The sequence below is a fragment of the Camelina sativa genome, chromosome 11, assembly GCF_030686135.1.
Source record: "Camelina sativa cultivar CO46 ecotype springtype chromosome 11, ASM3068613v1".
Classification (NCBI taxonomy): Eukaryota; Viridiplantae; Streptophyta; class Magnoliopsida; order Brassicales; family Brassicaceae; genus Camelina; species Camelina sativa.
In genome coordinates this window covers 3577725-3604588 of record NC_141890.1, presented here as the reverse complement: position 1 = coordinate 3604588, position 26864 = coordinate 3577725, and the positions used below count along the sequence as shown (strand labels likewise).

At 36.4% G+C, this 26864-nt stretch overlaps 3 protein-coding genes and 2 pseudogenes across 3 annotated transcripts; 4 read left to right on the top strand and 1 right to left on the bottom strand.

Moving 5' to 3' along the window:
* Positions 1–898: 898 nt before the first annotated feature.
* On the bottom strand, positions 899–7180 carry LOC104721496 (F-box/LRR-repeat protein 15). Its single transcript, XM_010439487.3, has 17 exons — positions 5945–7180; positions 5583–5823; positions 5362–5494; positions 4832–4931; positions 4551–4748; positions 4182–4452; positions 3988–4086; positions 3754–3842; positions 3542–3641; positions 3277–3447; positions 3019–3171; positions 2776–2936; positions 2489–2687; positions 1843–2294; positions 1696–1759; positions 1419–1505; positions 899–1323 (listed from the first exon to the last, which is right to left on the bottom strand). The coding sequence occupies exons 1-17, from the start codon at positions 6319–6321 to the stop codon at positions 1237–1239; spliced, it is 2982 nt and encodes a 993-aa protein (XP_010437789.1). The 5' UTR covers positions 6322–7180; the 3' UTR covers positions 899–1236.
* Positions 7181–7668: 488 nt separating this feature from the next.
* LOC104721494 (putative pectinesterase/pectinesterase inhibitor 44) lies at positions 7669–10767 on the top strand. The gene is made up of 5 exons (XM_010439485.3): positions 7669–8258; positions 8859–8987; positions 9095–9565; positions 9669–9992; positions 10150–10767. The coding sequence occupies exons 1-5, from the start codon at positions 7973–7975 to the stop codon at positions 10521–10523; spliced, it is 1584 nt and encodes a 527-aa protein (XP_010437787.1). The 5' UTR covers positions 7669–7972; the 3' UTR covers positions 10524–10767.
* Positions 10768–13167: 2400 nt separating this feature from the next.
* On the top strand, positions 13168–14608 carry LOC109127224 (uncharacterized). The gene is made up of 2 exons (XM_019231754.1): positions 13168–13581; positions 13958–14608. The coding sequence occupies exons 1-2, from the start codon at positions 13168–13170 to the stop codon at positions 14606–14608; spliced, it is 1065 nt and encodes a 354-aa protein (XP_019087299.1).
* A 723-nt stretch (positions 14609–15331) lies between these two features.
* Positions 15332–16415, top strand: LOC104727599 (putative F-box protein At1g58090 pseudogene; annotated as a pseudogene).
* A 6079-nt stretch (positions 16416–22494) lies between these two features.
* Positions 22495–24056, top strand: LOC109127223 (uncharacterized; annotated as a pseudogene).
* Positions 24057–26864: the final 2808 nt, after the last annotated feature.

Here is a 26864-nt window from a genome sequence, read left to right as displayed (position 1 = left end):
TTTCTTTTAATTGCTACGTTTTTTGTAGTATAAAATTATTAATCATATTCACGGTAATACATTTCCTCACACCATGAACACATGGCTTCCTTACTCTTCTGCTAACATAGCGATATATCACTCGTTATTAGTCAGCAATATGCATTAAACAGGTTTGAACTCGGAATGCATAAGCATAAACAAATTAGATCAAACTCGTTAATTTACCCATGAGAATTGAAGTTAAAAAAAAAAAAATTTGAAATTGGTAGGTACTAAGTCGTATGTCAATCATTAGATTCAGGCTTTTAACACTAGAATCTAAATCTTGAATTTTTCAGTCTTTCTTTGACTAGATAGATGTCTGCATTATATTAATTTCTGCATTTCCAGTTTGGTATATTTTCTTCCTGGATTTGTAAGATGTATTTCCATTTGTTGGTCAAAATGATCTTCTATAATAACTTTTTACTATTTTCTTTCTTATTCAGAAACAATATATTCTCTTGATATTTTTCCTATTGGACAATCTTCAACATTTTGTTTTCGTTTTTTTTAAACTACTTATCAATCACACTCCCCTTTATGATTTCTAGTGGAGACCGGTAGTTATGTGGTGTTTTCTCTTCACTCTATGGATTAAGAGATCTTTTATGAGAAACTCAAAGCCATTAGCCATATGCCTCTGCATACATTAAGAAATAATTATTGTTACAACGAATTCTCCAACTACTAGTTCCACGATCAAGATGTCCTTTAATCTCATTTAGTATCTTTTAGATTCTTAGCTCTGTTTGAGACTTTGAGCTTAGAACCTACTTAAACCCAATTTTGACACTTCGACTGTATACAGAAGACTCAAACTTACCCATTCTCTTAGTTTGACCCTATATAGTTTTACCTTTTATAAGAGAAATACTAATCGACAAACAATTTTTGATTGAAACTTAATAGGGATTGTGAGTCCATATGGATCAATGCTTACAAGGCCTATTGATAAGGCAAATAGAAGAACTACATATAACAGTAGCAACATTATCATGAATCACAAACACCAAATATTAATGTTGTTAGGTTTGTGTCATCACACAAGCAGACTAAGGAGGCCACAGTACGAGCTCCAGAGGCCTATATGCACTACTGAAACTCATGACTTGGACCCATTTACATCCCAAATACCACACAACACGAACACATTACATTATTTCTATAATCTGCAGAAAAAGTTGTATATAATAAAACATTCCGCGCAAAACCCTAATCTTGCAAAAGATTCGGACTGCTGAAGACGCGTTTCAAACTAGGGCACACTGTTCGGAACTTTGTCATGCTCACCGAGGATATCTATTAATCACCAAAACAAGGTTATAATTGTTACATCAAAATGAATTAGTTGCTAAATTTTGATATCAAAGTAAACACTCATTAATTGTTAGTACCTTTGGACAGAAACGGAGATCCAATGTCTCGAGTGAGCTGCATCCTGATATTGCCGCTTCAACTCCTGCTTCGTCCATGTTACAAGACTACCAAAGAAAAAGGTACCAAAATGTATTTACTATTTAGTGATAACATATGTAAAAGTAATTCTGTCTATGAACAGATATCCATGTTTAACTCATATAAACACATATACGGAGTTTATTTAAACTAGCTTCAAGAAAAACCGAGACAAATACAATATAAACAGATACCAGTTATCGGGCAGAAATATACCTGAAGAAAGAGACTAGCCAATCTTGGACAGTCAAGCTTCAATACTTCCAGAGAGCAACAGTTGCTAGACAATTCATTTCGATTTGAAATGGAATTAGCAATAGAATAACGAACATAAGTTATATAGTAAATGCAAAATCCTCATACCTTAGATTAAGTAAAACAAGGTTGGAACAGGCGAGATCAACCTCCTTCAGATTGACCGATAACGAAAGGTTCAGCGTTGATAAATGGTAAAAGCAAGCAGCAGGTGGTATTAACACTTTTCTGATATTGGGGCAACCCACACAGTTTAGGTTTTGCAGTAACCGATTGGATGTTTCAGCTGGTTCCTGGGCATTCTCACTACAACTATAGACCCCCAAGTAATCAAATAGCTGTACACTGGTTGAACCCCAATCGAGGTCATGCATATTTACACAGCCGTTCAAGCTCAAATGAGTCAAGTGTGTGCAGCATGCAAGTAGATCATCTATCGCAGTCTGACAAAGAGTTCCATAAGACAGGTCCAGCTCTTCAAGTGCCGGTAAAGCACCTTCTTTGTATAGTGGCTCCAGTGATGAGTCAGTGAGATATTTGCAGGCTTGTAATTTTAGCACCTAAACAATAAAATGTCAAAGAAATCCCAAAAGTAATATGATAATATGATAGGAATAGACATGAATGGATGATATACAAAGAATGCACACAAAATAACTCACAACTTTCTCATTGACAGAAGATAAATATATGCTCTAATGCTGACAGAAAGGAAAAACATTCAGCATCATACAAGTCAAAATGCCTTAATTACCTTCAGCTGAATGCAGGACTTAAAGACAGGCTCCAAATTCATCAAGAAAGTGTATGATAAATCAAGAACAGTCAAATTTGGGAGCCCGTTCAAGGAAGACAAGCCATCGGGGCCAATAGAAGGGCAAGACATTAGCACCAGTGACTCAATTAGTGGGCAGGAAGCAGTGGTTGCAGACAGACAGTCATCCCTCAGTTGACTGGAAAAGGTAAAGAGGTAAATTGATTATCAGCACCATAATATCAGTCACACAAATGGAAATTAACAAAAAAAAAAAAGATATTTACCTGCAGAAAGACGCATCTAAAGATGTCAATAGAGGACATATAATGATTGCGTCAGACAGTACACCGCAACCTTTCAGTTCAAGAGACACCATATAAGGTGCTTCAATATTGAGCACACTCAATTTTGGGCATATTCCTAAATTCAGAGACCGGAGCGCGACCTATTCACAGCCAAAAGGAGAAGCAAGAAATCGATTAGTTAAGATAAGTTAGCTATTTGATATGAGAAAAGGCAACACTCACAGGCTGGAATAATGCAGTTTCGAGATGATCACATCCATCTAAACAGATCTGCTCTATGCGAGGGCACTTCAACTCAAGAGAAGTAACAGCACGACAGCCAACAAGGGAAAGACTTGCTAACGATGAATTGCAGAACCGCACTGCTGTTAAGCTCTACAAGAATATAAAAAAAAATAGACACGGTTAGGAATTATCATTCTTCTATCCAATGCAGGCAATAGCTGCAGAAAAAAAGAAAACAAAAAAACTGTATCACACCTCACAGTTGTCAAGAATTAATGATTTCAGCATTGGGCATCCACCATTATCACTAAATATTTCACAAACAGTATTGGACAATGATTCACAATCAGAGAGATCCACTTCTTGCAAGGAATGGCATTGCAGAACCAATGTTGTCAAATTCTCCTGTTTCTGAAGAGCTAATCGCTGCAACAAAATGAAGAAATATTCACGGGTTTATTAGATCAGAAATCCTAAATAAAATGCAGAGTAACAAAATCATGATTAATTAAGTGCATACTTGAAGGGAGTTGGAAGTGATTGTGATACGGCGAAGCGCTGGACAGTTTGAAACAGTGATTGATGAAAGCATGGTGCTGTGCAAGTTCAGATCTGTAAATCTGTTAAACACAGCAAAGAGGGATACATGAATGAAATAATAGCAAAAGATAAAAAGAAAGGCATCACAATAAAATCTGTAGGTTGAAAGCAAACCAAAGATGAGAGTTATACTTGCGGCAATGGACTAGGCTTATACTCTGCAAACGTGAGAGATGCAAAGATACAGATGTCAACAGATTGCAATTGTCAAGCTCCAAAACCTGCAATAGATTATATGGTTAGGTTAACCCAACTGAAATTGTGGTCTTAGTTTAAAGGTTGTAGAACAATATGCATGTGGGTGTGGAAAACAAAAGAGGTTGGTAAAAAACAAAAGAACATAGTTAAAGGTTGTAGCACACGAACCTCTAGTGCAGGACTATTAGCAATCCAAGTCATAGACGCGGATGTTATACCCTCACAGCTATGCAGCTTGAGAACAGTCAACAATGGAAGATGTACTGACTTTAAAGAAGAAAAGGACAATCAAGTCAGAAACAAAAGGAGAATGAGAGACAACAGAAAGGGAGGGAGCGAAGCAGGTAGATAATAAGACCAACCTCAAGAGATATATTGGGGCAGTATGAAGCATTAAGAATATGCAGATTAGCACAAGCCTGCGCTATTTCACGCAAAGTTTCATCACTGACACAAGAACAGTTTGAAACGTCTAGTGACTCTAACTGAGGACACGAAGTGGCCGCTGAACGGATAGCAGCATCCAAGAGCTTATGGCATGAGGCTATATCAAGATGTTGGAGGAGTGGACAGTTAAGCATCGCCTGTGACATATTGCTTCTTTTTAATGATAAAGACCTGAGCTGCGGACACCTAAAAGATAGAAAAAAAAATAATAATAATAATAATTAAGAATGAAATACACATACACGATTAAGAATGAAAATGATATGATAAAAAAACTAATTCACCTGATAGACAAGCGCATAACGCGGCATTTCGTAATTTTGAGTTTGCGTAGCCTATCATGAACCAGGTGTATTTCCTGAGCACCATTTCCCAGAAGAGCCTCATTTACAGTCACACTCCTCAACATATTACACTCTCCCAATGCCTGGAAAAAGTTTTCACTGATATGACCCTTTCCTATAGTTAAGACCTCAAGATACCTGAAACAGATCAAAAGCATTACGATGGATATATAGTTACTTAATTTATAGAAACCATATCTGAGGCTAAATAATACAGATACCTCAAAGAGGTAGCGGCTTTCATAGCCAGAGCGTTAACAGCAGGAGCACCATAAACATTCACTTCGGTAGCATTTGGATATCGACCACACATGCTTTCAACTGCAAATAAAGCAACCGGAAGTTATATTTTTTATCCAATGTATATTAATGTCATCCAAACATGCATCAGTAAAACAGAAGAAATACGAGTTTAGGTAACATAGTGTCTTGACATAGATAAAATAGATCAAATCGGAGGCATCTTTGGGTGCTTAGATTTGATATTGAAGGCCAATCTCATCAAAAAAAAATGCAGACTGAGTGCCTTCAAAATGCTCAATTTCTATTTCACTCACTGAATGGCAAACAAATGTACAAGAATACAAGACTCAATAAACCCGCTTCCAATCTCAAATTATTTTAAGGTTTCAACAATCACCAGCTGTTTAACATTGTTTACAAGCATTTCTAAACTTATGACCTAGTTTATTCTCTTCAAACACCAAATAACAGAAAAGACAGCTTAACATATGTATGGAGAACAACTTACATTGTTCGATAGAAATCCTGATATTTTCAAAGTTCAAGACCTTCCAGAAATCCTCATGAGCACTAGCTACTCTCCACTGCCGACATACCATAGCAGAGCGACAAAGGTCGACATGATTCAAGAACGAGAACACCTGCAGGAAAAGTTAAAAGAAGTTTAAAAACAAAGAAAAGGAAACCCTAGGTAGTTATACTCAAAATGCAAACAAAAAAAACGCATACCATATGCAAGAGGTCATCAGTCAAATCAATATGAACTTCAAAATCTTCAGCGTCTGAAGAACCGTTATCATCTCCATCATCTTTTCTGCCATCTTTCCGACTATAATTCAAGATGAAATTCTGGCAGAACATATCAGTATCCGACCGGGAAGAAGAGGCAATGCCAAAACTAACAGTTCTCTCCACTGACGAACCAGAATTCCCAGCATCTGAAGCTACCCTGGAAACCGACCTGCACTCACTGTAATTGAACGTAAGCGTCACTGATAAGTTTTAAGTCAAGATCCACTTTTTAAAAAGATTCTTCTTTCGGAGGAAAACGAATTCAAGAAAAAGGAGTTAGAGAGAGAGAGAGAGCTCACGGAAGCCCAGAGTACACTTTGGCACGCTTGTGATGCGAATCATGATCAGCTTCCTCCATCGTACTATCCTCAACAGCAGCAGTAGCAGCAGCAACAGGCGCAGCATTGCTACTCTCTCCCTGAACTAACTGATGCAGCCGAATCTCAGAGGTCCATAAGCGTTCCAATTCAGCGGCTTCACATTCTTCCTCCCTCGCCAGCATCTCCGCACACAGCCTCCAACTTGAGACTCTTGGTGCCCTCTCGTTTTCACCAAAATCGCCATCGCCGTTATTGTTGTTCTCCATGGCCGTTGCTAAAGAAGATTGTTTCTTCACTCTGCCGCTGTTTTCGTCTTCCTCTTCGTCGGTGAAGCAAGAGAAACACCAAATCCTCATGCACCTCTTAACCCTCACCTCCCCCCCCTAAAAACGAAACCTTGGGTCTCGATCTACCACATTTATTAAAAACCTTGCCACCAAAAAAACAGAATTTGGGGGAAAGTAACAAAATTGTACAAGACCCAGATCGAATTGAGAGAAGAGAGAATTGAGACTCTAATCTTGAATTTGAAAAGTATGAGAAGGAAAAGATCAAAACGCTTAATCTGAATTTAAGATTAGGGTTTGAGAGAAATGGTAAAATCGGATCAGATCTTGCGAGGGAGAGAGTGGAGGTGTATTGTGTGTTTTCTTTGTCTTTAAAAAGAAAAAAAAAAAAAAACAAAAAAAAAAAAGGGTGGTCGTCGATGGATATAAATCCGACGATTCGATTCGGAAGAAGAAGAGAAAAAAATCGGGGCGAAAACGGAAAGGGATATGAAGAAAAAAATCAAAAAGACAAAAAAACTAATCGGGAAACACAGCTCGTCTTTGGTTCTTGCTTCACCGTTGTTTTGTTCAGGAAGGACCATATCGAAACGATGTCATTTTGGTGACAATAAGTAAACTTGTGTACTGTGTGTAAAGTAGATGCTCTGTCTGAAAACTCTGAATACGATGTTTAAGTTCCTCCTACGATAAAATCAGTTAAGACACAATGGTGTGTATGTTTCAGTCAAAATACACCTGGTCAAACGAAATCACGTCACGTGAGCACGAGCGTAAGCATAAGACCGTCAGTGGGTTACCTCGAGCCATACAGTAATAATATACTCTTCTGGATGAAAAGTAAATACTAATAGTTACAGTACAAAAAACTTGTCGAGTCTTCTTGTTTAAAGTTTGAAGATCTGGTAATAAAAAAAATTATCCGAGTAAAAAAACAATTTCTACAGTGCTGTCACTTTTGTACCATCATCTTCAATTTCCAACGAAACCCATATTGAAATTGGGCTTGGTGTCTCTTTATGGCCCAATGGCCGTTTCTTCTTTGTGACTAGGTCACGTGACTCTTTGACTACCTTATTAGCGTCTCTTGACTTTCTTCCATGGTTACAAAATAAGCAAGGCACTAGTCGTAAACTTATCGTATAATTGGATGGCAAATCGGTTAAACAAATATTTTCTTGATCTAGTCGACAGCTAGCTAAATTATGAACTTGTTTACGATTATATCGATCATATATACAAGTAATAACGTCATTCAATAAAAAACTAAAAACGTAAGATAATAACACAGGTGGAGTTACAATTAAGAATTGATATGACGGTGGATGTTTGAAACAGCTGCATCCGAGAGCGCTAGTGCCGATACGACCGAAGCTGAGAATATCATTGAATGTGTGGGACGGTTGAGTTATAATTAAGATACATCATAAATATATTATTGAAAATATCAACGATGAAGGAACGCAAACATTGGGTGGGATCATGAAGTTAAGTCCCCCAATTTAAGATTTTTAGTAGACTAACTGTTTAGAAGTGGACAGAGAGGTAGTTGGAATTTAATACACCTCCTCTTTTTATAGGTTAAACTGACTCAAGAACTTCATATCATCAAAAAAAAACACACAAATTTTTTTTTTCTTTTTCTAGTTATTTTATTTATATTATTGCTACAAACTTAAGGTAGCTTTACAAAAAAACGAAAGAGACAGAGAGAAGAAAAATGTCATTCTTGAAGTATTTCTTGATCTTCTTGATCATGTCGGGTCTGTGTGTGTCATCAGAGGAGAATATGCAATACGAATACTTGAAAGTTCCGGCGAGCGAGTTTGTGGGCTCCATAAACACAATAGTGGAAGTTATAAGACAAGTGAGTACGATTTTGTCTCAGTTTGCGGATTTCAGTGGAGATCGCCGGCTGCAGAATGCGGTTTCCGATTGCCTTGATCTGCTTGACTTTTCTTCAGAGGAGCTGAGTTGGTCTGCTTCTGCTTCTGAGAATCCAAAAGGTACGCACCTTAAACTCTATAGTTTACAACATTTATCGAGTTTTATCGCATCCTTTTATTGTTGAAAACTTTGAATGCATGATCTTTTTTACCTCCACTTGTGAATGTAATTTTCTGATCACGAGGTCCCGAAATTATTGTTATCAGATTGAAAAACGGTTGGATAAAATCAATACATGCTTAAGTGAGATTTGAAAAAATGATAATCAAATTGGAGTAATCGAAAAATTAACAAAGTCCTCTGAAATAATTACCAAACGCTATCTATTAAATAAAATTTTGTTTCTAAGTCTGTATATATCAGTTAAACAAAATTATGTGGTCGTAGTTTGAGTGTTTATCAGGTGATGATGATGTTACATCAACGTTGTGCATTTTCGTTGATGAAACGAAAGCAAATTCTATAATCATTATAGTAAATGGCATGTGGGTAGTAGGGACACAGAACGTGGATTCAAAATTTTAGATTTCAGCGTAATAAATATAAGTGTGAATATATATATGACTAGGAACGAATGGTAGTGCTAAAATATAAGAATAGTATATCAAAGTGATCAAGAGAACTGAGAGAATGCGTGTGATGATTTTGAATGGGACCAGGTAAGGGTAATGGAACAGGGAACGTGGCATCGGACACAAGGACTTGGTTAAGTGCTGCACTATCCAACCAAGACACTTGTAGGGAAGGCTTCGACGGTACCTCTGGTCTCGTCAAATCCCTTATCGCTGGTAATTTAATCATTTTCTTATTCCATTCTTTATTGTAATCAATCTCACATTCGGTTTTTAATTACGTCCGGTTTGATTCAGATTGTTTTTTTGATGTATGATTTCAGGCAGTCTCGATCAGCTATATTCTATGCTTAGGGAATTGTTACCACTTGTTCAAACCGACGAGAAACCCACCAAGCCTATTTCTAAACCTGGCCCAATTGCTAAAGGACCAAAGGCCCCACCAGGCCGCACACTCAGAGACACCGACGACCACGAAAGCCTTCAATTCCCAGACTGGGTCAGATCGGACGATCGTAAACTATTAGAATCAAACGGTAGGAGTTACGACGTTAGTGTAGCACTGGATGGGACAGGCAACTTCACAAAGATAATGGACGCCATTGAGCAAGTTCCTGATTATAGCTCGACACGTTTCGTCATATACATTAAAAAGGGTTTATATTTGGAGAATGTGGAGATCAAGAAGAAGAAGTGGAACATCGTAATGTTAGGTGATGGTATCGACGTGACCATTATTTCTGGTAACCGCAGCTTCATCGACGGTTGGACCACTTTCAGATCAGCTACATTCGGTAATATATAAGATTACTTTTGTTGTTAGTTCATGTTTTCATAATAGTAATTATTTTAATAATACTGATGGATTTAAAACATTGTGTGACACAAATAATTCAGCGGTAAGCGGAAGAGGATTCTTAGCGAGAGATATAACGTTCCAGAACACAGCGGGGCCAGAGAAGCATCAGGCGGTAGCACTTAGGTCAGACTCTGACCTCTCTGTTTTCTACAGATGTGCGATGAGGGGTTATCAAGATACACTCTACACGCACACCATGCGTCAGTTCTACCGGGAGTGTACCATCACGGGAACAGTAGATTTTATATTTGGGGATGGGACTGTTGTGTTTCAAAACTGTCAAATTTTGGCTAAGAGAGGACTCCCTAACCAAAAGAACACCATCACTGCACAAGGCAGGAAAGATATGAACCAACCCTCAGGTACTTTACTTAGTTAGCCACTCTTATTGAGTCTCTTTTTATGTTTGTAGACATTCTCAATCTTTCATACGTATGTCCGGATCAATTTTCTTAAACAATTTGCGAAAAGCCACAGAGTTTAATTTTAAATTTGGAACCATTTATTGCTCAACTTCAGGATTCTCAATTCAGTTCAGCAATATCTCGGCGGACGCAGACTTGGTTCCATACCTAAATACGACACGGACGTATCTAGGAAGGCCATGGAAGCTATATTCAAGAACGGTTTTCATTAGGAACAACATGAGCAACGTTGTGAGACCCGAAGGATGGCTCGAGTGGAACGCTGACTTTGCGTTGGACACACTTTTCTACGGAGAGTTCATGAACTACGGGCCTGGTTCAGGACTCAACAGCCGAGTCAAATGGCCTGGTTACCACGTATTTAACAACTCGGACCAGGCTAACAACTTCACAGTTTCTCAGTTCATTAAAGGAAATCTTTGGCTGCCTTCTACGGGGGTAACGTTTAGTGATGGCTTGAATATCTGAAATTGCTCGGTGTTTCTATTGTGAATGTTCCTGTTTTTGTTCCTTTATATTTTGTTTTGTATTTTCTTGTAATGTTCTTCTGAGTTGGTTTTGGAAAAATATTGCTATAAGGGGACAGTTTATGGGGTGATTAAGCCAATCGGTTGAAGTTGAACCGATCATATTACATTATTACTGATATGGTTGAATATATTTTTGTACGTTATAAAACAAAACAAAAAAACATTTATTTTTCGTTATAAAATATTTTACATTGGTATTGGATTCTAGTATTCTACCAAACTTGCAACAAGCTAAGGCATACAAGCAACAAAAATAAATTATGTATGAATAATTGAATTTAAAACTAAATAGGGTCAATTTAATTTGTATATAATTAACGTTAATGCGAGACATAAAATTGAATGAAAGTTGCAGGTTTAACTAGGGAATTGACTAGTAACTACTGTATATTTGACCACAATGTAACTAGTATAGTATCTTTGGTGACTTCAGGCGGGAAAATAGAAACCCGTTGTTTTGGGGGTTAGAGGGAGATAATACCGGTTGTCAGGTGAAATGCTCAACAGATTACGTGTTCAATTTCGAACCTTGCGATTAGGGATAGCAAATCTCATATGATATCTTCTCTTCAGTAGGATTGACGTGATAGATGTAGCTGTTATTTTGTGTTTGTGGTAGCTAGGGATTTAAAGTGTGGAGTAATGATAGTTTGGACGAGTTAATCGAAGCAGCCAGTTATATTAGACGTAGTGAAATGATAACGAAGTGATGTAGATTACACAGCCAGCCACAGCCGAGTAAAATAAATTGTAAAAGCTTATAATAGTTGCGTAAATTTACATTTCTGACCGTGAGTTTGGCCGGGTTTTGATGGACCAAGATATTGACCCGCTTAAACCGTCCGGTTTAAAAATCTAATTTCGTATTTGTGAAATACCGGAAGGAAAAAACAAAAAAAAACTGATGGCAAAGAACGAGATTTTTTTATGCCTAGAGAAAGAAGTGCCAGGTGGAACCCTAACGTAGGTCTCAACTCTCAACGACAGCTACAGATACTGCGCCGCGGATATATCTCTCCACCCAATGAAAAGTGGCGTGACATTTTTCTACCCTACGAATATGACTGATACACACCTACGAATATGACTGATACACAGAGGATAATAAAGGCTACTCAGTGAAATGATTGCTTTTAAAGAAAAAAGAGTCAAATTATGGTGTTAAATATATATAAACACATCATACTTTTATTATCTCATAAAAATTGATGTTTTGAGATATTTTTTTGTCCAACAAAAAATTGATGTTTTGTAAATTTCAAAAAGTAATCATTGAAAATATTTAAAATTTTGAATTGTTATTAGTTTAAAATTAAATAATATTTCTTTAATCAAAGAAAAAATATATTTAAATTCAGAGGGAGTATATGTAAAATGTGTAAAAGTTTATAAACATCAAATGAGACAGAGGGAGTATATGTTTCGAACCCCCTACTCTACTATATAAACAAGGCATCAAAATCGGTGAACGCCGAACCGGAAACACCGTTTACAGTTGTTAACATCCTAAAAAGTAAGTGCTCTGTCTTCATCTACTTTTTAACCCTTGATATATGTAAACAGATTACAGTTGTATAGAAAAAGATTATTCAGTAATACCACAAACACAAAACTGATTTCGCTTTCGATTTATGTGGACAGATGGCGGATCTACTAGTTCGCGTGGTAAACGGGAGATGGGCACAAACTTCCGATTGCGGTTGGATTTTCATAATCAATTCAAAAGATGTTGTCAAAAAACTAAAAGTTCGTCATGGGGATGGGCTCGTACGCAGTAGAGAGATTATAATGGATGAGTTTGGGCTCTCTCATGACGTGTATCTGACGTTTCAGTGGCCAAAATGGATGGATGTTGGTAGCGCCGCATGGAAACAGACTTGCCCTGTGACGATTACAAACGACGAGACTATGGAAATATACTTGGCTATGCATGAGGAGACGAGCGAGGTGCCATTGTATCTCTCCGAACTGTCCGTTGAACTGACAAAGATGCAAATGCGTTACGAATCCTTGAGGAAAAAGTGATGGAAGAAGATGATGACTATGGCTTCAACTATTAGCAACAATATCGTGATAGGGATGATGTATATGGAACATCATCTGCAAATGAGGTATGTAATATGCATATTAATTAACGATATGATATTTTGTGACAGAACTATATAATATTATCGTGATTGATTTTTTTTAATACAATGACATTGAGGTTTGCAGACTGCAGTGGAGTACAAAGGCGATGAGATATATGTTGGACATGTCTTCACAAACAAACGTGATTGCCTAGCCAAACTTGTTGTCTACGCAATGAATAGGCGTTTTCAATTCCATCGTACGGGAAAGAAACTGACTACGTTGACCTGCATATATGATTCGTGTCCATGGCGTGTGTATATTGTCAAGCTAGAAGATTCTGACAATTACCTGATTACGAGTGCTAACTAAGACACACATGCTCCATTGAGGATGAGGATCGTAGTGCATACCGTATACAGGCGAAAACCAAGTTCTTAAGGAGCTTAAAAAAATCAAAGTTTGCTCAGGCGATTGACCTTCTGAAACTTCTTCTAGACAATCATAAGGCGATGGTGTCTTACTGGAAAGTGTGGGAATCACGTGAGCCTGATAACAGTTTCGCATTGCTGCCTTCTTACCTCTATTGTATAGGTCAGGCTTATCCCGGAACCGTTACGCACCTCCATCAGGAAGCTAATAAGTTCAAGTACCTCTTCTTAGCATTCTCATTCTCTTTAAGTGGGTTCGCATCCATGCGTCGTGTCATCATCCTTGATGCAGCTCCTATACGTGTGAGATTCGAGGGTTGCCTCCTAATCGCAAGCTGCCAAGATCCTAACTTTCAAGAATATCCATTGGCGTTTGGGATTGTTGACGAAGATTGGGATTGGTTTTTCCGCATGCTCAATACGGTCATACCAGATAGTGATAATTTGGCGTTTGTTTCCAAGTGGCATTCCTCAATTTGCGTTGGCATACGCCGGGTAAGTTATCATAATGAATTTATTGCATCAGTTACTATAGCAAAGGTTATTGGTTGGTTGGAGATATATTATGATATTGAGTTTAATTTTATGTCAGCATTTTTCAGTATTTGGTTATGAAGACTGCCATAAATATTGGTTGCTAGTTTGAGTTGCCAAGTTATTTACATTGTCGCACAAAATAGTGAATTATGTTATTGATAATAGGAGATTAGTTATTTAACATTTGATTCAAAAAAAAAAAAACAGGAGATTAGTTATAATAATGCTATCATTTAATAAGCCAGGCATGATATATAACTGTTCAGCGCATTATGAGGATTCCAGAGAATATATCCACCGAAAGTAAGTAACCATGACTTTCGTTTTGTTGTAGGTATATCCTAAATCCTCGCATGGGGCGTGTGTGGTTTACTTGCACCGTGAGATTTGCACTATTTTCGACAATCGTGATCTTGCTGACCTTGTTTCTGAAGCTGCACGTGCATATCGTGTAGACGAGTTTCATGCAGCCTTTGACGAGATTGGTAGGATTGAGCCGGAGTGTGCAAACTATCTAGAGGGGATAGGGTTTTGCCATTGGACGCGTTCACATTGCATGGGTAACCGGTTCAATATTATGACGTGTGATGTTGCCAAATCTGTTAATTCCGTCTTAAAGGAAGCAGGAGAATTGCCCATAATACCGCTGCTGGAGTTTATCCAAACAACCTTGCTGACATGGTTTGCAATGAGGCGAGAGGCTGTGATAGCTGAGACATCTTCATTTCCTCCAAAGGTTCATGAATGGATTTGCCAAAACTTAAAGATCTCCGAGGGGTTAACAGCTCCGCGTGTTGACGCATTTGAGTACTATGTGAAGGGCGATTTAAGACGACATTCATTCCATGTCAATCTAAAGCGAAAGACATGCACTTGCCGGGAGTATAATTCATTGGGTATACCATGCTCGCACGCCATATGTGCCGCTGTGGCTGACGGCTATGCGATCCATGAGCTTGTTGGTTTGGACTACACTACAGGCTAGATGTTTTCGGGTTTTAGAGAAAGAAGTTCAAACTTTCTCTTATCCGAGATATCTTAGAGAAAGCTACTAAAAGCGACAACACACGTTCAATCATCTTTTGGGATCACTGAAAACGTTTTCTGTATGTACTTAAGTTGTGGCTATGCATTGTTCAAACTTTTAATATCCCTCAGTTGGTATGTACAAATACTTGTTGATGAACTTATCTCAGCACCACCAATACAAGTTGACGTTATGTCATATTTTCACACATTGTTAATTGGGAATACCGTTCCATCACAAAACGCCTTAAAACTTGTTTCGTGTCAAAAAAATTTCAGTAGAAATCTATCTTTAGAACAAGAAATGTTGTTGCTGTCTTTTTTTCATAGATTTTTATCGTCTTACTTTTTTGGGAAATTTAATGACCAAAATAAAACCCTCAACAATTTGTGTCAACATCTATATATTTGGTTTGGGGGTAACCAAAAACAATCTCAAATAGTTCAACTACAGGTAATATAATAAGCCCATTAATAAGTGATGAGCCCATTCACAATAAGTTTTATGTTCAATTTACGTCGGCAGATCCTAAACGTCGGTTTGATATTATTACTATATATAGATGATTTGTATAACAAGTAAATATATAGAGAGAGTCGTATCGTACGTAACCCTAGTATTTTACTCTCATACACATCATATACTTTTTCTTCCCCTGCTTTCTTTACACAGAAAACCCTAATGATGCCGAGAAAGCTTCCATTAAATCTGGAAAAAGAGATACTCGTTCGAGTTCCACCTCTATCTCTTGTTCGCTTCAGATCCGTTTGCACAGAATGGAACACTCTTTTCAACAGTAAGAGATTCGTCAACAAAAATTTTGCTTGCGCTCGCCCAGAATTCATGCTAAAGACACATTCTCAAATCTCTTCAATAAGCGTCGATCTCAACGACGATCCAACTATAACAGTGACTGATTTATGCTTAGATTTACGCCTTGGCCATTATTATCTCGATGGGATATGCGATGGTTACTTCTTCATAACAGACTTTGAAAAAGGATGCTTGGTTTGGAACTGTTGCTGAGACACACTAAATGGATTGCCAAGGATGATCAGATATGTGGCAGAGATATGGGTTACGATGGTAGAAACCCCGAAAAGAGTTACAAGATTATTGGACATTGCAATAATAATTTGATCCGTAGATTTGCAGTCTTGGAATTTGCAACCAATACGTGGAAAGTAACTCATCGTCCCTCTTCTCTCAAAGAGTTAACATCACATTCACATGACTCCTATCCTAGGGTGTGCCTTAATGGAAATGTGTACTGGACAGGTTCTTATTATCCCGAAACTGGCGAGTATTTCATCAAAATGCTTGATTTTTCGAATGAGATAGAAAAGATCTTTTGTAAACTACCGTGCGAGGGAAAAGAGCTTCTTCCCATACTCGTGTCCTCTCGGTTTACAAGGGAGATCGGTTTTCAGTGTTACAACAATCCAAAAGAACAAGAGAGATTAAGATTTGGGTGACAGAGAAGAAAATTGGTAATGGGGACGTTGGAGACAATGTGGTGTGGATCAAGTTCATGCCTTTCTCAAGACCTGACTTCCCCATGGTACTTGCTCACATGTCTATAAGTTACTTCGTGGATAATAACATCTATGGAAAGAGCTTTGTTCTGTGTTGTCATAGCAAGAAACCTAAAGAAGCTTGGGTCTATATTGTAAGGGGAGATATGTGCAAAAAGATTAAGATAGATGGAGTGGATTGTAGGTTTAAATCCTCTGTCTATATTCCCAGTTTGATCACTATTGCTTGAGAAACTTCCACTGAAGCTAGTTTAACAAAGAAGAAGTACTTTTACAAATTCGATTTTCATTGTTGTCTTCTTTGTTTTATATTGTATTTATTAAAAAATCATTATCTATAATCCAGTTGGGGATTGTCTAAATATCGAGCTTGAAAAGCTATAATAACCTTTGCTGATCATGGCGATGGCGCATATCCTGATTATTAAGAACGTACATGTAATGACTACTGCGGAAAGGTCTTCTTGTTTATCTTTACTGATGAATGTCAAGGCCAAATAACATTAACAATGGAGTTTGTAGTTTTTGTTTCTTTTGGTGCAACCATGTATATATATACTTTACTACTGATAATAAGATGTGATCACAACAACACAACTTAGGATCGTTTTGCTAAAAGGTGATGATAATGATATCCGTGGTGGAACCACTTGTGAATAGTTTAGGCAAAATCCCAACTAAAGCACTCTCCTCTTTTGTGAAAATATATATTGTCAACTAATTTTTTTTCTGGCAAAAGAAAAAATGAATAAAACTTCTAGACTTAAGAATGTTATATTGCAATATGCATTAGGTTTCTACGATATAAAGAGTAACAATACATCAATAGAGGGAGGCCAAATCAGATCAATCACATAGAGAGGAAATAGTGTTTTGGGCTTTTTGCATTTGTAAATACTAAATACATTCAAATATTTTGTAAATTATCATTAAATTATATTTGAAATGTACATAATATTATTTATACATAGCCTTAAAAATAATTTAAATATATGCATTTAGAAGTTTACAATTATGAAGTGTGTATTAAAGAATGACAGTTCTCACAAATAGCATTAACATAAATTTTGTTTCATAAAATCTATTACCACATAGTCGAATTCTTACTATGAGATAATACTAAACAAAATAAATCGAAAATAATTAAAAATTTGGTACAACAATAGTGTTCACATATCGGCTGGTGGCAGATGGCTCTACGAGACCTAGACCTAGTGGAATCATATATGCTTCTCTAAATTTGACATATGATTGCTTGCAACTTGCAAGACAAGAAGATGAAACCATGCTTTTTGTTATGTGCTTCGTGTCTCGGGGGTTGCATAATCATGGTAAAAGAAGTTGTGTGCCTTATGGTGGCTAAAGGGATTATTGAAGATTGCGAGGGTTGCCAAAACAAGGGCCTTATGTTGGTTGAAGGCTTGAAAGACGTTTGTCTTCTAGTTTTAGAAGACGGTATTGACGATGAGATGGTGTCAATGCACGATTTCGCCCGATGGCTTATGTCCACAGACGAAGGAAACACTGAGCAAGAGGTGCAGCTAGATGATCAGTCCTCCTCTCCCATGACAATCCCGTGATGTGATGATTGCTTCTCTGTTTTGAAACTATTCTCTTCGTGATCCTTTCCTTATCCGTTTTCATCCTTCTACTTCGATAAATAACAGCAGATTCTTTTGTTTTTTTTTGTCTGTTGAAAAACGAAGCTTTTATACTTGTCTTATAAGAGAGACAAGAGCACTACTGAATATGAATTTCCACATGTTGATATAAATTATCTTTGCAATATATATACTATTATCGCATTAGATTGTCGATATTCATAATGGGGCTACGAGATTATCTATTCATAATGGGGCTACGAGATTAGAGAACCAGACATAATTATCGCATTAGATTGTCGATATTCATCTTCATTACAAATATTTTTGGCTTCTTAGCCATCACATTTGAACTTGTGACTAAGAAATTTTCTTTCTTGTCTGAGCTTCTCTCATCATCAGACAACAAAAGAAGAATGTCATTATACCAAGAAGCAGCAGTTGAATCTCTACTCCTGTTCACTCCTTCCTAGTTTGGGAGAAAAAAAGTATAGAATAGCTATCAAAATGGGATAATTAGCAGTGGAATCCAAACTGAAGATATTAAGAAGGCAATCTTACCTCCTCTATAGGCGACATAAAGACCTTTCGGAGCTTAGAAGACTGAGGGTCATAACCTCCTGTGCAAAAAGTTTCTTTGCTATGAATCAGAACTGGCGAGCAAGTCTTTGTTTTGGAAATGCCTGTAACGCTTGATGATGAATCATCAAATGGTTTCCTCCAGTTACAGCTCTCAATCATATTCTTGCTTTCATTTGCTTGATCATTCTTGCTTGAAACTCCACAATGAGGCGGTTCACTTTTGGAATTAGCTGGAAGAATACTTGAATCATGACCTTTGTGGAGATGATAAAGCAATTCTAAGATGTATCTACGCTTAAGTGAAGCTTCCTTCGCAGGAAACCAATTCCTAGTTAGCTGAAAAGAAGCAGAAAATAAGTTGAACCATCCCATCCAAATCACTGTTTCTCGGTACGTATCACAAGAAAAATGAAGATCTTTGCACAAGTTGAATTATTTACACAAGTAAAAGCACCTACATTACAACTCAATATTGAACGTAAATAAGATTCTAAAAGTTTGTATCAATTTTCGATAATATTAATTCTTGAAACAGGTAAATAATTGCATTACTGAACTTAATAAGATTCTCAAATGCATGTTTCAACAGACACTCTTTAAAGTAGTACGCTAAAAACGATCTGCTTAATATGGCACAGTAAATTTAGTATGTCAGATGCAACTTCATCATATCCAAGGAGATGGAAACAAGACTACTTCCCAAATTTTCTGATCTTGTGATAAAGGATGGATTGAATTTAGCAGGAGCTTGAGCCACAAAAAGATCCAAATATATGCGGGAGCTGAAATTGTCAAATGAAGCAATAGCATTAGAAAAGCCACTGAAGAAATTCACAAAGTTCACAATGAAAATATCAGTTGATTCCACTAGAATAGTAAAACGTTTTTTTCCGAAGATAACCGAACAGCCAAAACTGATTTGATATGTTAGACACAAACAAGTTTACAGAACCCAGCTTCACCTATGACCTATTAAGCTCATCAAAATTTTTATCTATAGAACGCATACATGCAGGAGTACTATGTATAAAAATATTATCTAGAACCAGGGGTTTACAACATTATGACAGAACTATATTTAGATGACCAAATAGATAAAAAGATCAAGGAAATGGTGATCTCTGCATACAGCCACAATTCCCCTCTTGAAGGACACTTTCTGAAAACACATTCTTAAGAATTAAACTACAAATTAAGTAATTTCTGATCAACTGAAACCAAACAGATAGCCAAAAAATCGTAACCAAACAGTTATTAATCTATTAATATATACTATTAAAAGGAAATATTTTAATAAAAAGACATAAGGTTAGAGATTATTACAATGAAATGCCACTGAAATTAGAATAAGAATAATTTTTGAAGCCAAACAGATAACCAAAAAATCGTAACCAAACAATTATTAATTGTGTTAAGTTTGCTCAATAAATCGATTTAAACAAAAAGTAATAAAAAAAATATAATATTTGTAAACGATAATATATTGCAGATGCCATTAAAGGTAAACAAATCTACCCACACAATTAACACGCCATAATTTAATGTTACATATAACACAATTCAAATTATATTGTTAAGATTAGAAAAATCCAGTCTGAGAATATCTTTCTTAAAGGTAAATATACGGTTAATAAATTATCAATTTGACATTTTGCACCTAAATTTCGGATAGTTAACATATGATAAATGATTCTAAAATATTCTCATTTACAAAATCTTAGCTAACTTACCAAAGTTTGGTAGACTATATGCTACATTTATTTTCATCCTTAACAATATAGCATATTCTGAGGAGTAACATGTATTAAAGATTCCTTGATTTGACAATTAACATTAAAAACAATCAAATTTAGTTTTTTAGCAAAACTTGACAAACTAATGAATAACTTAACCGACTAAATGTATCTATAAATAAGACAATTCACAATAACTCATTAGTCTAAAAAAGTCCAACAGGGTTCTTTGTGAAAACCTTATTTTCTGTGGTCAAAATTTATTTGTTCTTTGTTTTTCTTTAGATATTGTTATATGCTTAGATGTCCAATTTATTTTCCTTTAGTTTATGATTATTCTATTTAATCTCAGTAATAATTTAAATTAATAAGGTAAATAATTATGATATGTTTATGTAGGTTTTAGAATTGGAGAAGCCTATGTGGTGTTGTCTTCTAATTTCAGGTGAGAAGTTAACACATTTTTTTATTTAAATTGTATAATAGTGGTCTCAACTTTTCAGAAGATATTTCAATAACATTCTCAACTTTTCATGTATAGGTTAAGAGATGAAGTTGCTGGGATAACATGACAGTACATGTTGTGATCAAAGAGTGGTACTTCACTATTACACAAAACTATCATTGGTATAATAGATGTCAGCCTAATTTTGTGTACAATTTATTTCCTGTAAATATTAAGCATACCTCTATGCCTATTACCTCACAACCAATGAAGAAATTTTTTAAAGTAAATCAATTAGTTTTCTTTCTCAGATGTATATTACCAAATTCTACTAACCTCTTATGCGTATTCTTATTGTTTTTCGTTTTAGGGTCAATACTTGATCATAAGTCGATTTATTGATCCGTTCAAAAACAAATATAAATATTCATAGATGTTATTCACTTAATTTGTATCTAATTTCTTTTCAAATACATACTAATCCGATATTTTTATCTATTTCCAGATTGTGAATATTGGCCAAATTGAGATAATTTATTTTAAACGTCAAAACATCAAACTCCATTCTTAACTCCAAATGCAATGTATTCTTATCATGTATGGTGTTAGAAATATATTTTTTTAATTCATTTTATGGTTCTTCATATGTTTTTTAATATATGGTTCTAATTTTTTTAGTAGAAAAGTTATGTTTATATAAATTGTTTATGAGGAGAAGTCAGAACTGTCTTCTTATTTCATGTTAACACACCTTTATGTTTAGAGAATATCATATAAGCTAATTTCTGGTGGATGTATTAATAGTGGTTTCTAAGCACAAGTTACAAGTGTATATATGCTCTTCACACTACAAGATTAATATATTTTGTTCAAAATATGGTTCAAACATTTTCACAAAACTATCGTTTTATGTTTTTTTAATCGTGAAGCATTTAGAAAGAATTTTTTTTGAATGCATTTAGAAAGAATTTACTTCTCACGTGATTTGTTTTCATCAATTTCACTTCATCAGTGTTATATATGGAGCAAACATGCATCATCTTTTGTTAAGGTTGGGACACAATAATTGGAGAAAAAAATCGAGAATGAGAACAAGACATAAATTTGGAAATAATTTATTTTTTGGGTCAACAAATTTGAAAATAATTTATTTTACTTTATTAATGTCTCAAGTTAAAAGTACAACTGAAACACAATAGGATAGGAAAAAACAAGACGAAACCAAGAATTGCCAGAAAAAAAATGAAAATAACCACAAAGCAAATTTAATAAACTTTGTGATACATAATATTTAGAAATCGATAAAGCCAAAGAAATACCAACCTATATAATCCATTAGATAACACACATTGCCATAGTAAATTAAATGCATTTGATCCATATGAATTATAATAACTTCGAAAGTTTTGAGAAATACAAGAGGGACGGGATAGTAATATATATTTAAAAATTCTGTAAAGCTATTTATTTCAAATAACGGGTATGAGACGTGAACGATAATTCATAAAATAAAATACATTTTCTAAACTATTTCCGATTGAATACAAGATGAGAATTTTGGGTAACGAGAGGAAATTTGAAAATTTGGATGATTAAATATTTCTATTTTTAAAAAGAATCCCGCGGATTTTCAAGTTGTTTCTGAGCTTTTCAAAATAAACAAAACATCAAATTAGATATCTTATATTTTTCTCATATATATTATCTAATATATAGTATTAAAATCTTATAATAATTTGTAATAGATATGACATAATTATCCAATTTTGTATTTATGGTAAAACTATTAATTATTAATATTAATTAATTTTAGCTTGAAATATATTTAATAAATGAGAGAAAATGATTTATTGAGCTACCAGAGATATTTACTATTTAGATTTAGAGAGAAGGGTTTTTACGGGTAAAGAAAATATTATATAGGTTAGGAGATGGTTATTGGGACATGGTCTGGACTTAGTTTTTGGAATCAACCCCGCACGTACGTGCGGGTCAGAATCTAGTTTGTATATAATACAACTCACATGTAAAATGTACAGATTAATTGAATGAAGAAAGTATTTTCAAATCCTAACAAACTCTCTCTTTCTTCTTCTCTATCTTGTTCGTCATATGGTATCGGAGCCATCTGAACTCAAATTTTCTTCGATTTTGATATGTTTTCTCAAGTTTCGAGCTCTCATCTTCGTCTTTTGATCTCACCTTTAAGTCTTAATGGTGACTGTAGCTCGTGCGAATCGGAAACCAGCTCGATCGAAGGCTTCTACAAGTTCCGTTGTTCGAAGATCAACCAGATCCATCTTCGATGTCAACGTCTCTCCTCCGATCTCACCACCAGTGACCGATTCTCAGGTTTCTGGGGTCTGGCGAGTTGTTGCATCACCAGCGATCGTTGATCCGTCTCACTCACCCTTCTTCCTTCATAGTGCAGATCATCCAGGTTTGAACATCATTTCTCTTTGTTTAGATGAAACGAACTATGATGATTGGAGTTATGTGATGCGTATTTCACTGGATGCAAAGAATAAGCTGAAGTTTATTGATGGTTCTTTGCCTAGGCCTCTAGTTACGGATCCAAATTTTGATATGTGGTCTAGATGCAATAGTATGGTCAAAGCTTGGTTGCTTAATGCTGTCTCTCCTCAGATTTATTGTAGTATACTACGTATGAATGATGCTACTGATATATGGCGTGATCTCTACGGTCGTTACCACTTGACCAATCTCCCACGCACATATAATCTTACTCAGGAGATTCAGGATCTGCGTTAGGGTTCTTTGTCCTTATTAGAGTATTACACTCGTTTGAAGACTCTCTGGGATCAACTTGATGGTTCAGAGGAACCGGATGATCCTTGTGTGTGTGGTAAAGCTGCTCGTATATATTTGAAGGCAGAGAGAGCTAAAATAGTTAAGTTCTTGGCTGGTTTGAATGAGTCTTATGCTATTGTTCGCAGACAGATTATTGCCAAGAAAGCTCTTCCTCCACTTGTTGAAGTTTACAAGATTTTGGATCAGGATGATAGTCAGAAAGGTTTCACTACTGTCACTCCTCCTACGGCTTTTCAAGTGTCTCAATCACCGTTGGCTCATGCTCTCTCTCCTACTCTTGATATATTGTATGTTCAGAATGGTCCAAACAAGGGTAGACCAATTTGTTCTTTTTGTAACAGAGTGGGACATATTGCAGAGCGTTGTTACCGTAAGCATGGTTTTCCACCAGGATTCACTCCAAAAGGGAAGTTTGGTGAGAAAACTCAGAAACCACAAGGTGTCCAACCTGTGGCAGCACAAGTTTCTTTGTCTCCTATGCCTGAGAAACAATCGATTGAAGGCATCATTGGTAATCTCTCTAAAGACCAACTCGAGAACATCATTGCTCTTTTCAGTTCACAGCTTCAATCCACGGCTCCAGTTGTCACTCCAGCTGAAGCAAGTACTTCCCAGTCGGCTTTAGATCACACTGGTATCTCTTTCTCTAACCATGTTTACTCTTTCATTGGCATATGAGCGGTTTCTAAACACGTTTTGTCAAATGACACATGGGTGATTGATTCTGGTGCAACTCACCATGTGTCACATGAGAAAGATGTTTTTGTCTCTTTGGATGCCTCTGTTGAGAGTTTTGTGAATATGCCAAATGGTCAGCATATTAAGATCAGTGGAGTAGGCATGGATAGGTTGAACAAGGACATTCTTCTCACAAATGTCCTGTTCACTCCTGAGTTCCGTTTAAGCTTGATCAGTATCAGTTCGTTAACATCTGATCTTGGTTCTAGAGTGATCTTTGATCCCACTTGTTGTGAAATACATGATCCTACCAAGGGGGTGATGATTGGTAAAGGTCGTCGTATTGGCAAACTCTATGTCTATGCAGTGGTGGATGTCAGTGTATGGCACAAGAAGCTTGGTCATCCTTCTTACACAAGACTGGATGTTATCTCTGAAGCTTTGGGAACTACTGGACACAAGAATAAGAAGCCTGCTTATTGCCATATTTGTCATCTGGCTAAGCAGAGGAAGTTACCTTTTCAATCTGAAAACAACATTTGTAATGAGAATTTTCAGTTGTTACATATTGATGTCTGGGGACCTTTTTCAATGGAAACAGTTGAAGGATATAGATATTTTTTAACTATAGTTGATGATCACTCCAGAGCAACATGGGTTTATTTACTCAAGAACAAAAGTGATGTTCTAACCGTGTTCCCTGCTCTCATCAAATTAGTAGAAACACAGTACAGTTGCAAAGTGAAGAGTGTTAGATCAATAATGCAAAAGAGCTTCAGTTCACTAAATTTTATCAGGATCAAGGAATCATTCCATATCACTTTTGCCCAGAAACTCCTGAACAAAACTCAATGGTGGAACGTAACATCAGCACATACTGAATGTAGCAAGATCTTTGTTCTTCCAGTCGAATGTGCCATTGACTCTTTGGGGGGATTGCATTTTGACTGCGGTTTTTCTGATCAACCAGACACCGTCTCAGTTGCTTTCAAATAAAACTCCATATGAGGTTCTTTCTGGTAAGCCGCCTGACTACAATCGTATCAGGTCGTTTGGTTGTTTGTGTTACGCCTCAACCTCTCCAAAACAGAGGCACAAATTTCAACCTCGGGCAAGGGCCTGCATCTTTTTGGGCTATCCTGCAGGATACAAAGGATATAAAGTCATGGATTTGGAGAGTAACATGACATATATATCTAGAAATGTGGAGTTTATTGAGGATATCTTCCCAATGGCAGATCCTACGAAGCTTGATGTTCAAAATGCAGGTTTCACACCACTGGATTCTTTGTCTTCAGGTATTTTGGATCCTCCCTCTCTTTCACCTCCTCAAATTTCTCCCTCTTCTTCACTTCCATCACAAATTTCTACTTCGAGAATAAAGAAACCACCAACTCATTTGAGTGATTATCATTGTTATTCTCTTGACAGTGATATTGCTCATCCTATTTCCTCTTTTCTCTCTTATTCACAACTTTCTCCATCCTATAAGTGTTATATTAATAACATCACTAAAATTCCAATCCCTCAATCATATACTGAGGCAAAGAAATCCAAGGAATGGTGTGAAGCTGTTGATAAGGAGATAGGTGCAATGGAGCGCACTAATACTTGGGATGTTACTAGTTTACCCCCAGGTAAGAAAGTGATTGGATGCAAATGGGTGTTCACTTTGAAATTTTATGCAGATGGTAGTCTTGAACGTTACAAAGCACATTTGGTTGCTAAGGGGTACACTCAAAAGGAGGGTTTAGATTACAATGAGACTTTTTCACCGGTTGCAAAGATGGTCACGGTGAAATTGTTGCTCAAAGTTTCAGCCTCAAAGAAGTGGTTCTTGACTCAACTTGACATCTCCAATGCTTTTTTGAATGGTGATTTAGATGAGGATATCTATATGCGTTTACCAGAAGGGTATGCAAAAATTAAGGGGGACTCTATGCCTAAGAATGTTGTTTGTCGTTTGAAGAAGTCCATTTATGGTCTTAAACAAACATCTCGTCAATGGTTTCTGAAATTTTCAGAGTCTTTGCTTCGGTTGGGTTTCATTAAAGAACATGGTGATCACACATTGTTTACTAAAAGCCATGGTTCTGATTTTCTTGCCGTTCTTGTGTACGTTGATGACATTGTCATTGCCAGTACCTCTGAAACTGGTGCTCGTCAACTCACAGAAGCTTTAAAACAGAGTTTCAGGTTGCGTGAGCTTGGTCCTTTGAAATATTTTCTAGGATTGGAGATTGCTCGCAATACTTCTGGCATCTCTATTTGTCAACGAAAATATGCTCTTGAGCTTCTTACATCCTCTGGTATGTTGGCTTGTAAACCAGTGAATGTTCCTATGGTTCCGAATCTAGAGTTATCCAAGACTGATGGTGATATTCTTCATGACAAGGAGATGTATCGAAGTCTTGTTGGCAGGTTAATTTATTTGACCATTACTCGTCCGGACATCACTTTTGCTGTGAATAAGCTGTGCCAGTTCTCTTCTGCTCCTCGCACATCTCATCTCACAGCTGTGTATCAAGTTCTGCAGTACATCAAAAGCACCATTGGCCAAGATGTCTTTTACTCGGCGGATTCGGATCTCACTCTTAAAGCCTTTGCTGATTTGGGTTATGCAGGCTGTTGAGATATCAGACGTTCTACCACTGGTTTTACCATGTTCTTGGGTTCATCTCTCATCTCTTGGCGTTCCAAGAAGCAACAAACTGTTTCCCGCTCTTCTGCTGAAGCAGAGTATAGAGCCTTGGCTCTTGCTTCTTGTGAGATGATCTGGGTTACTACTTTGTTGTCTGATTTACGGAT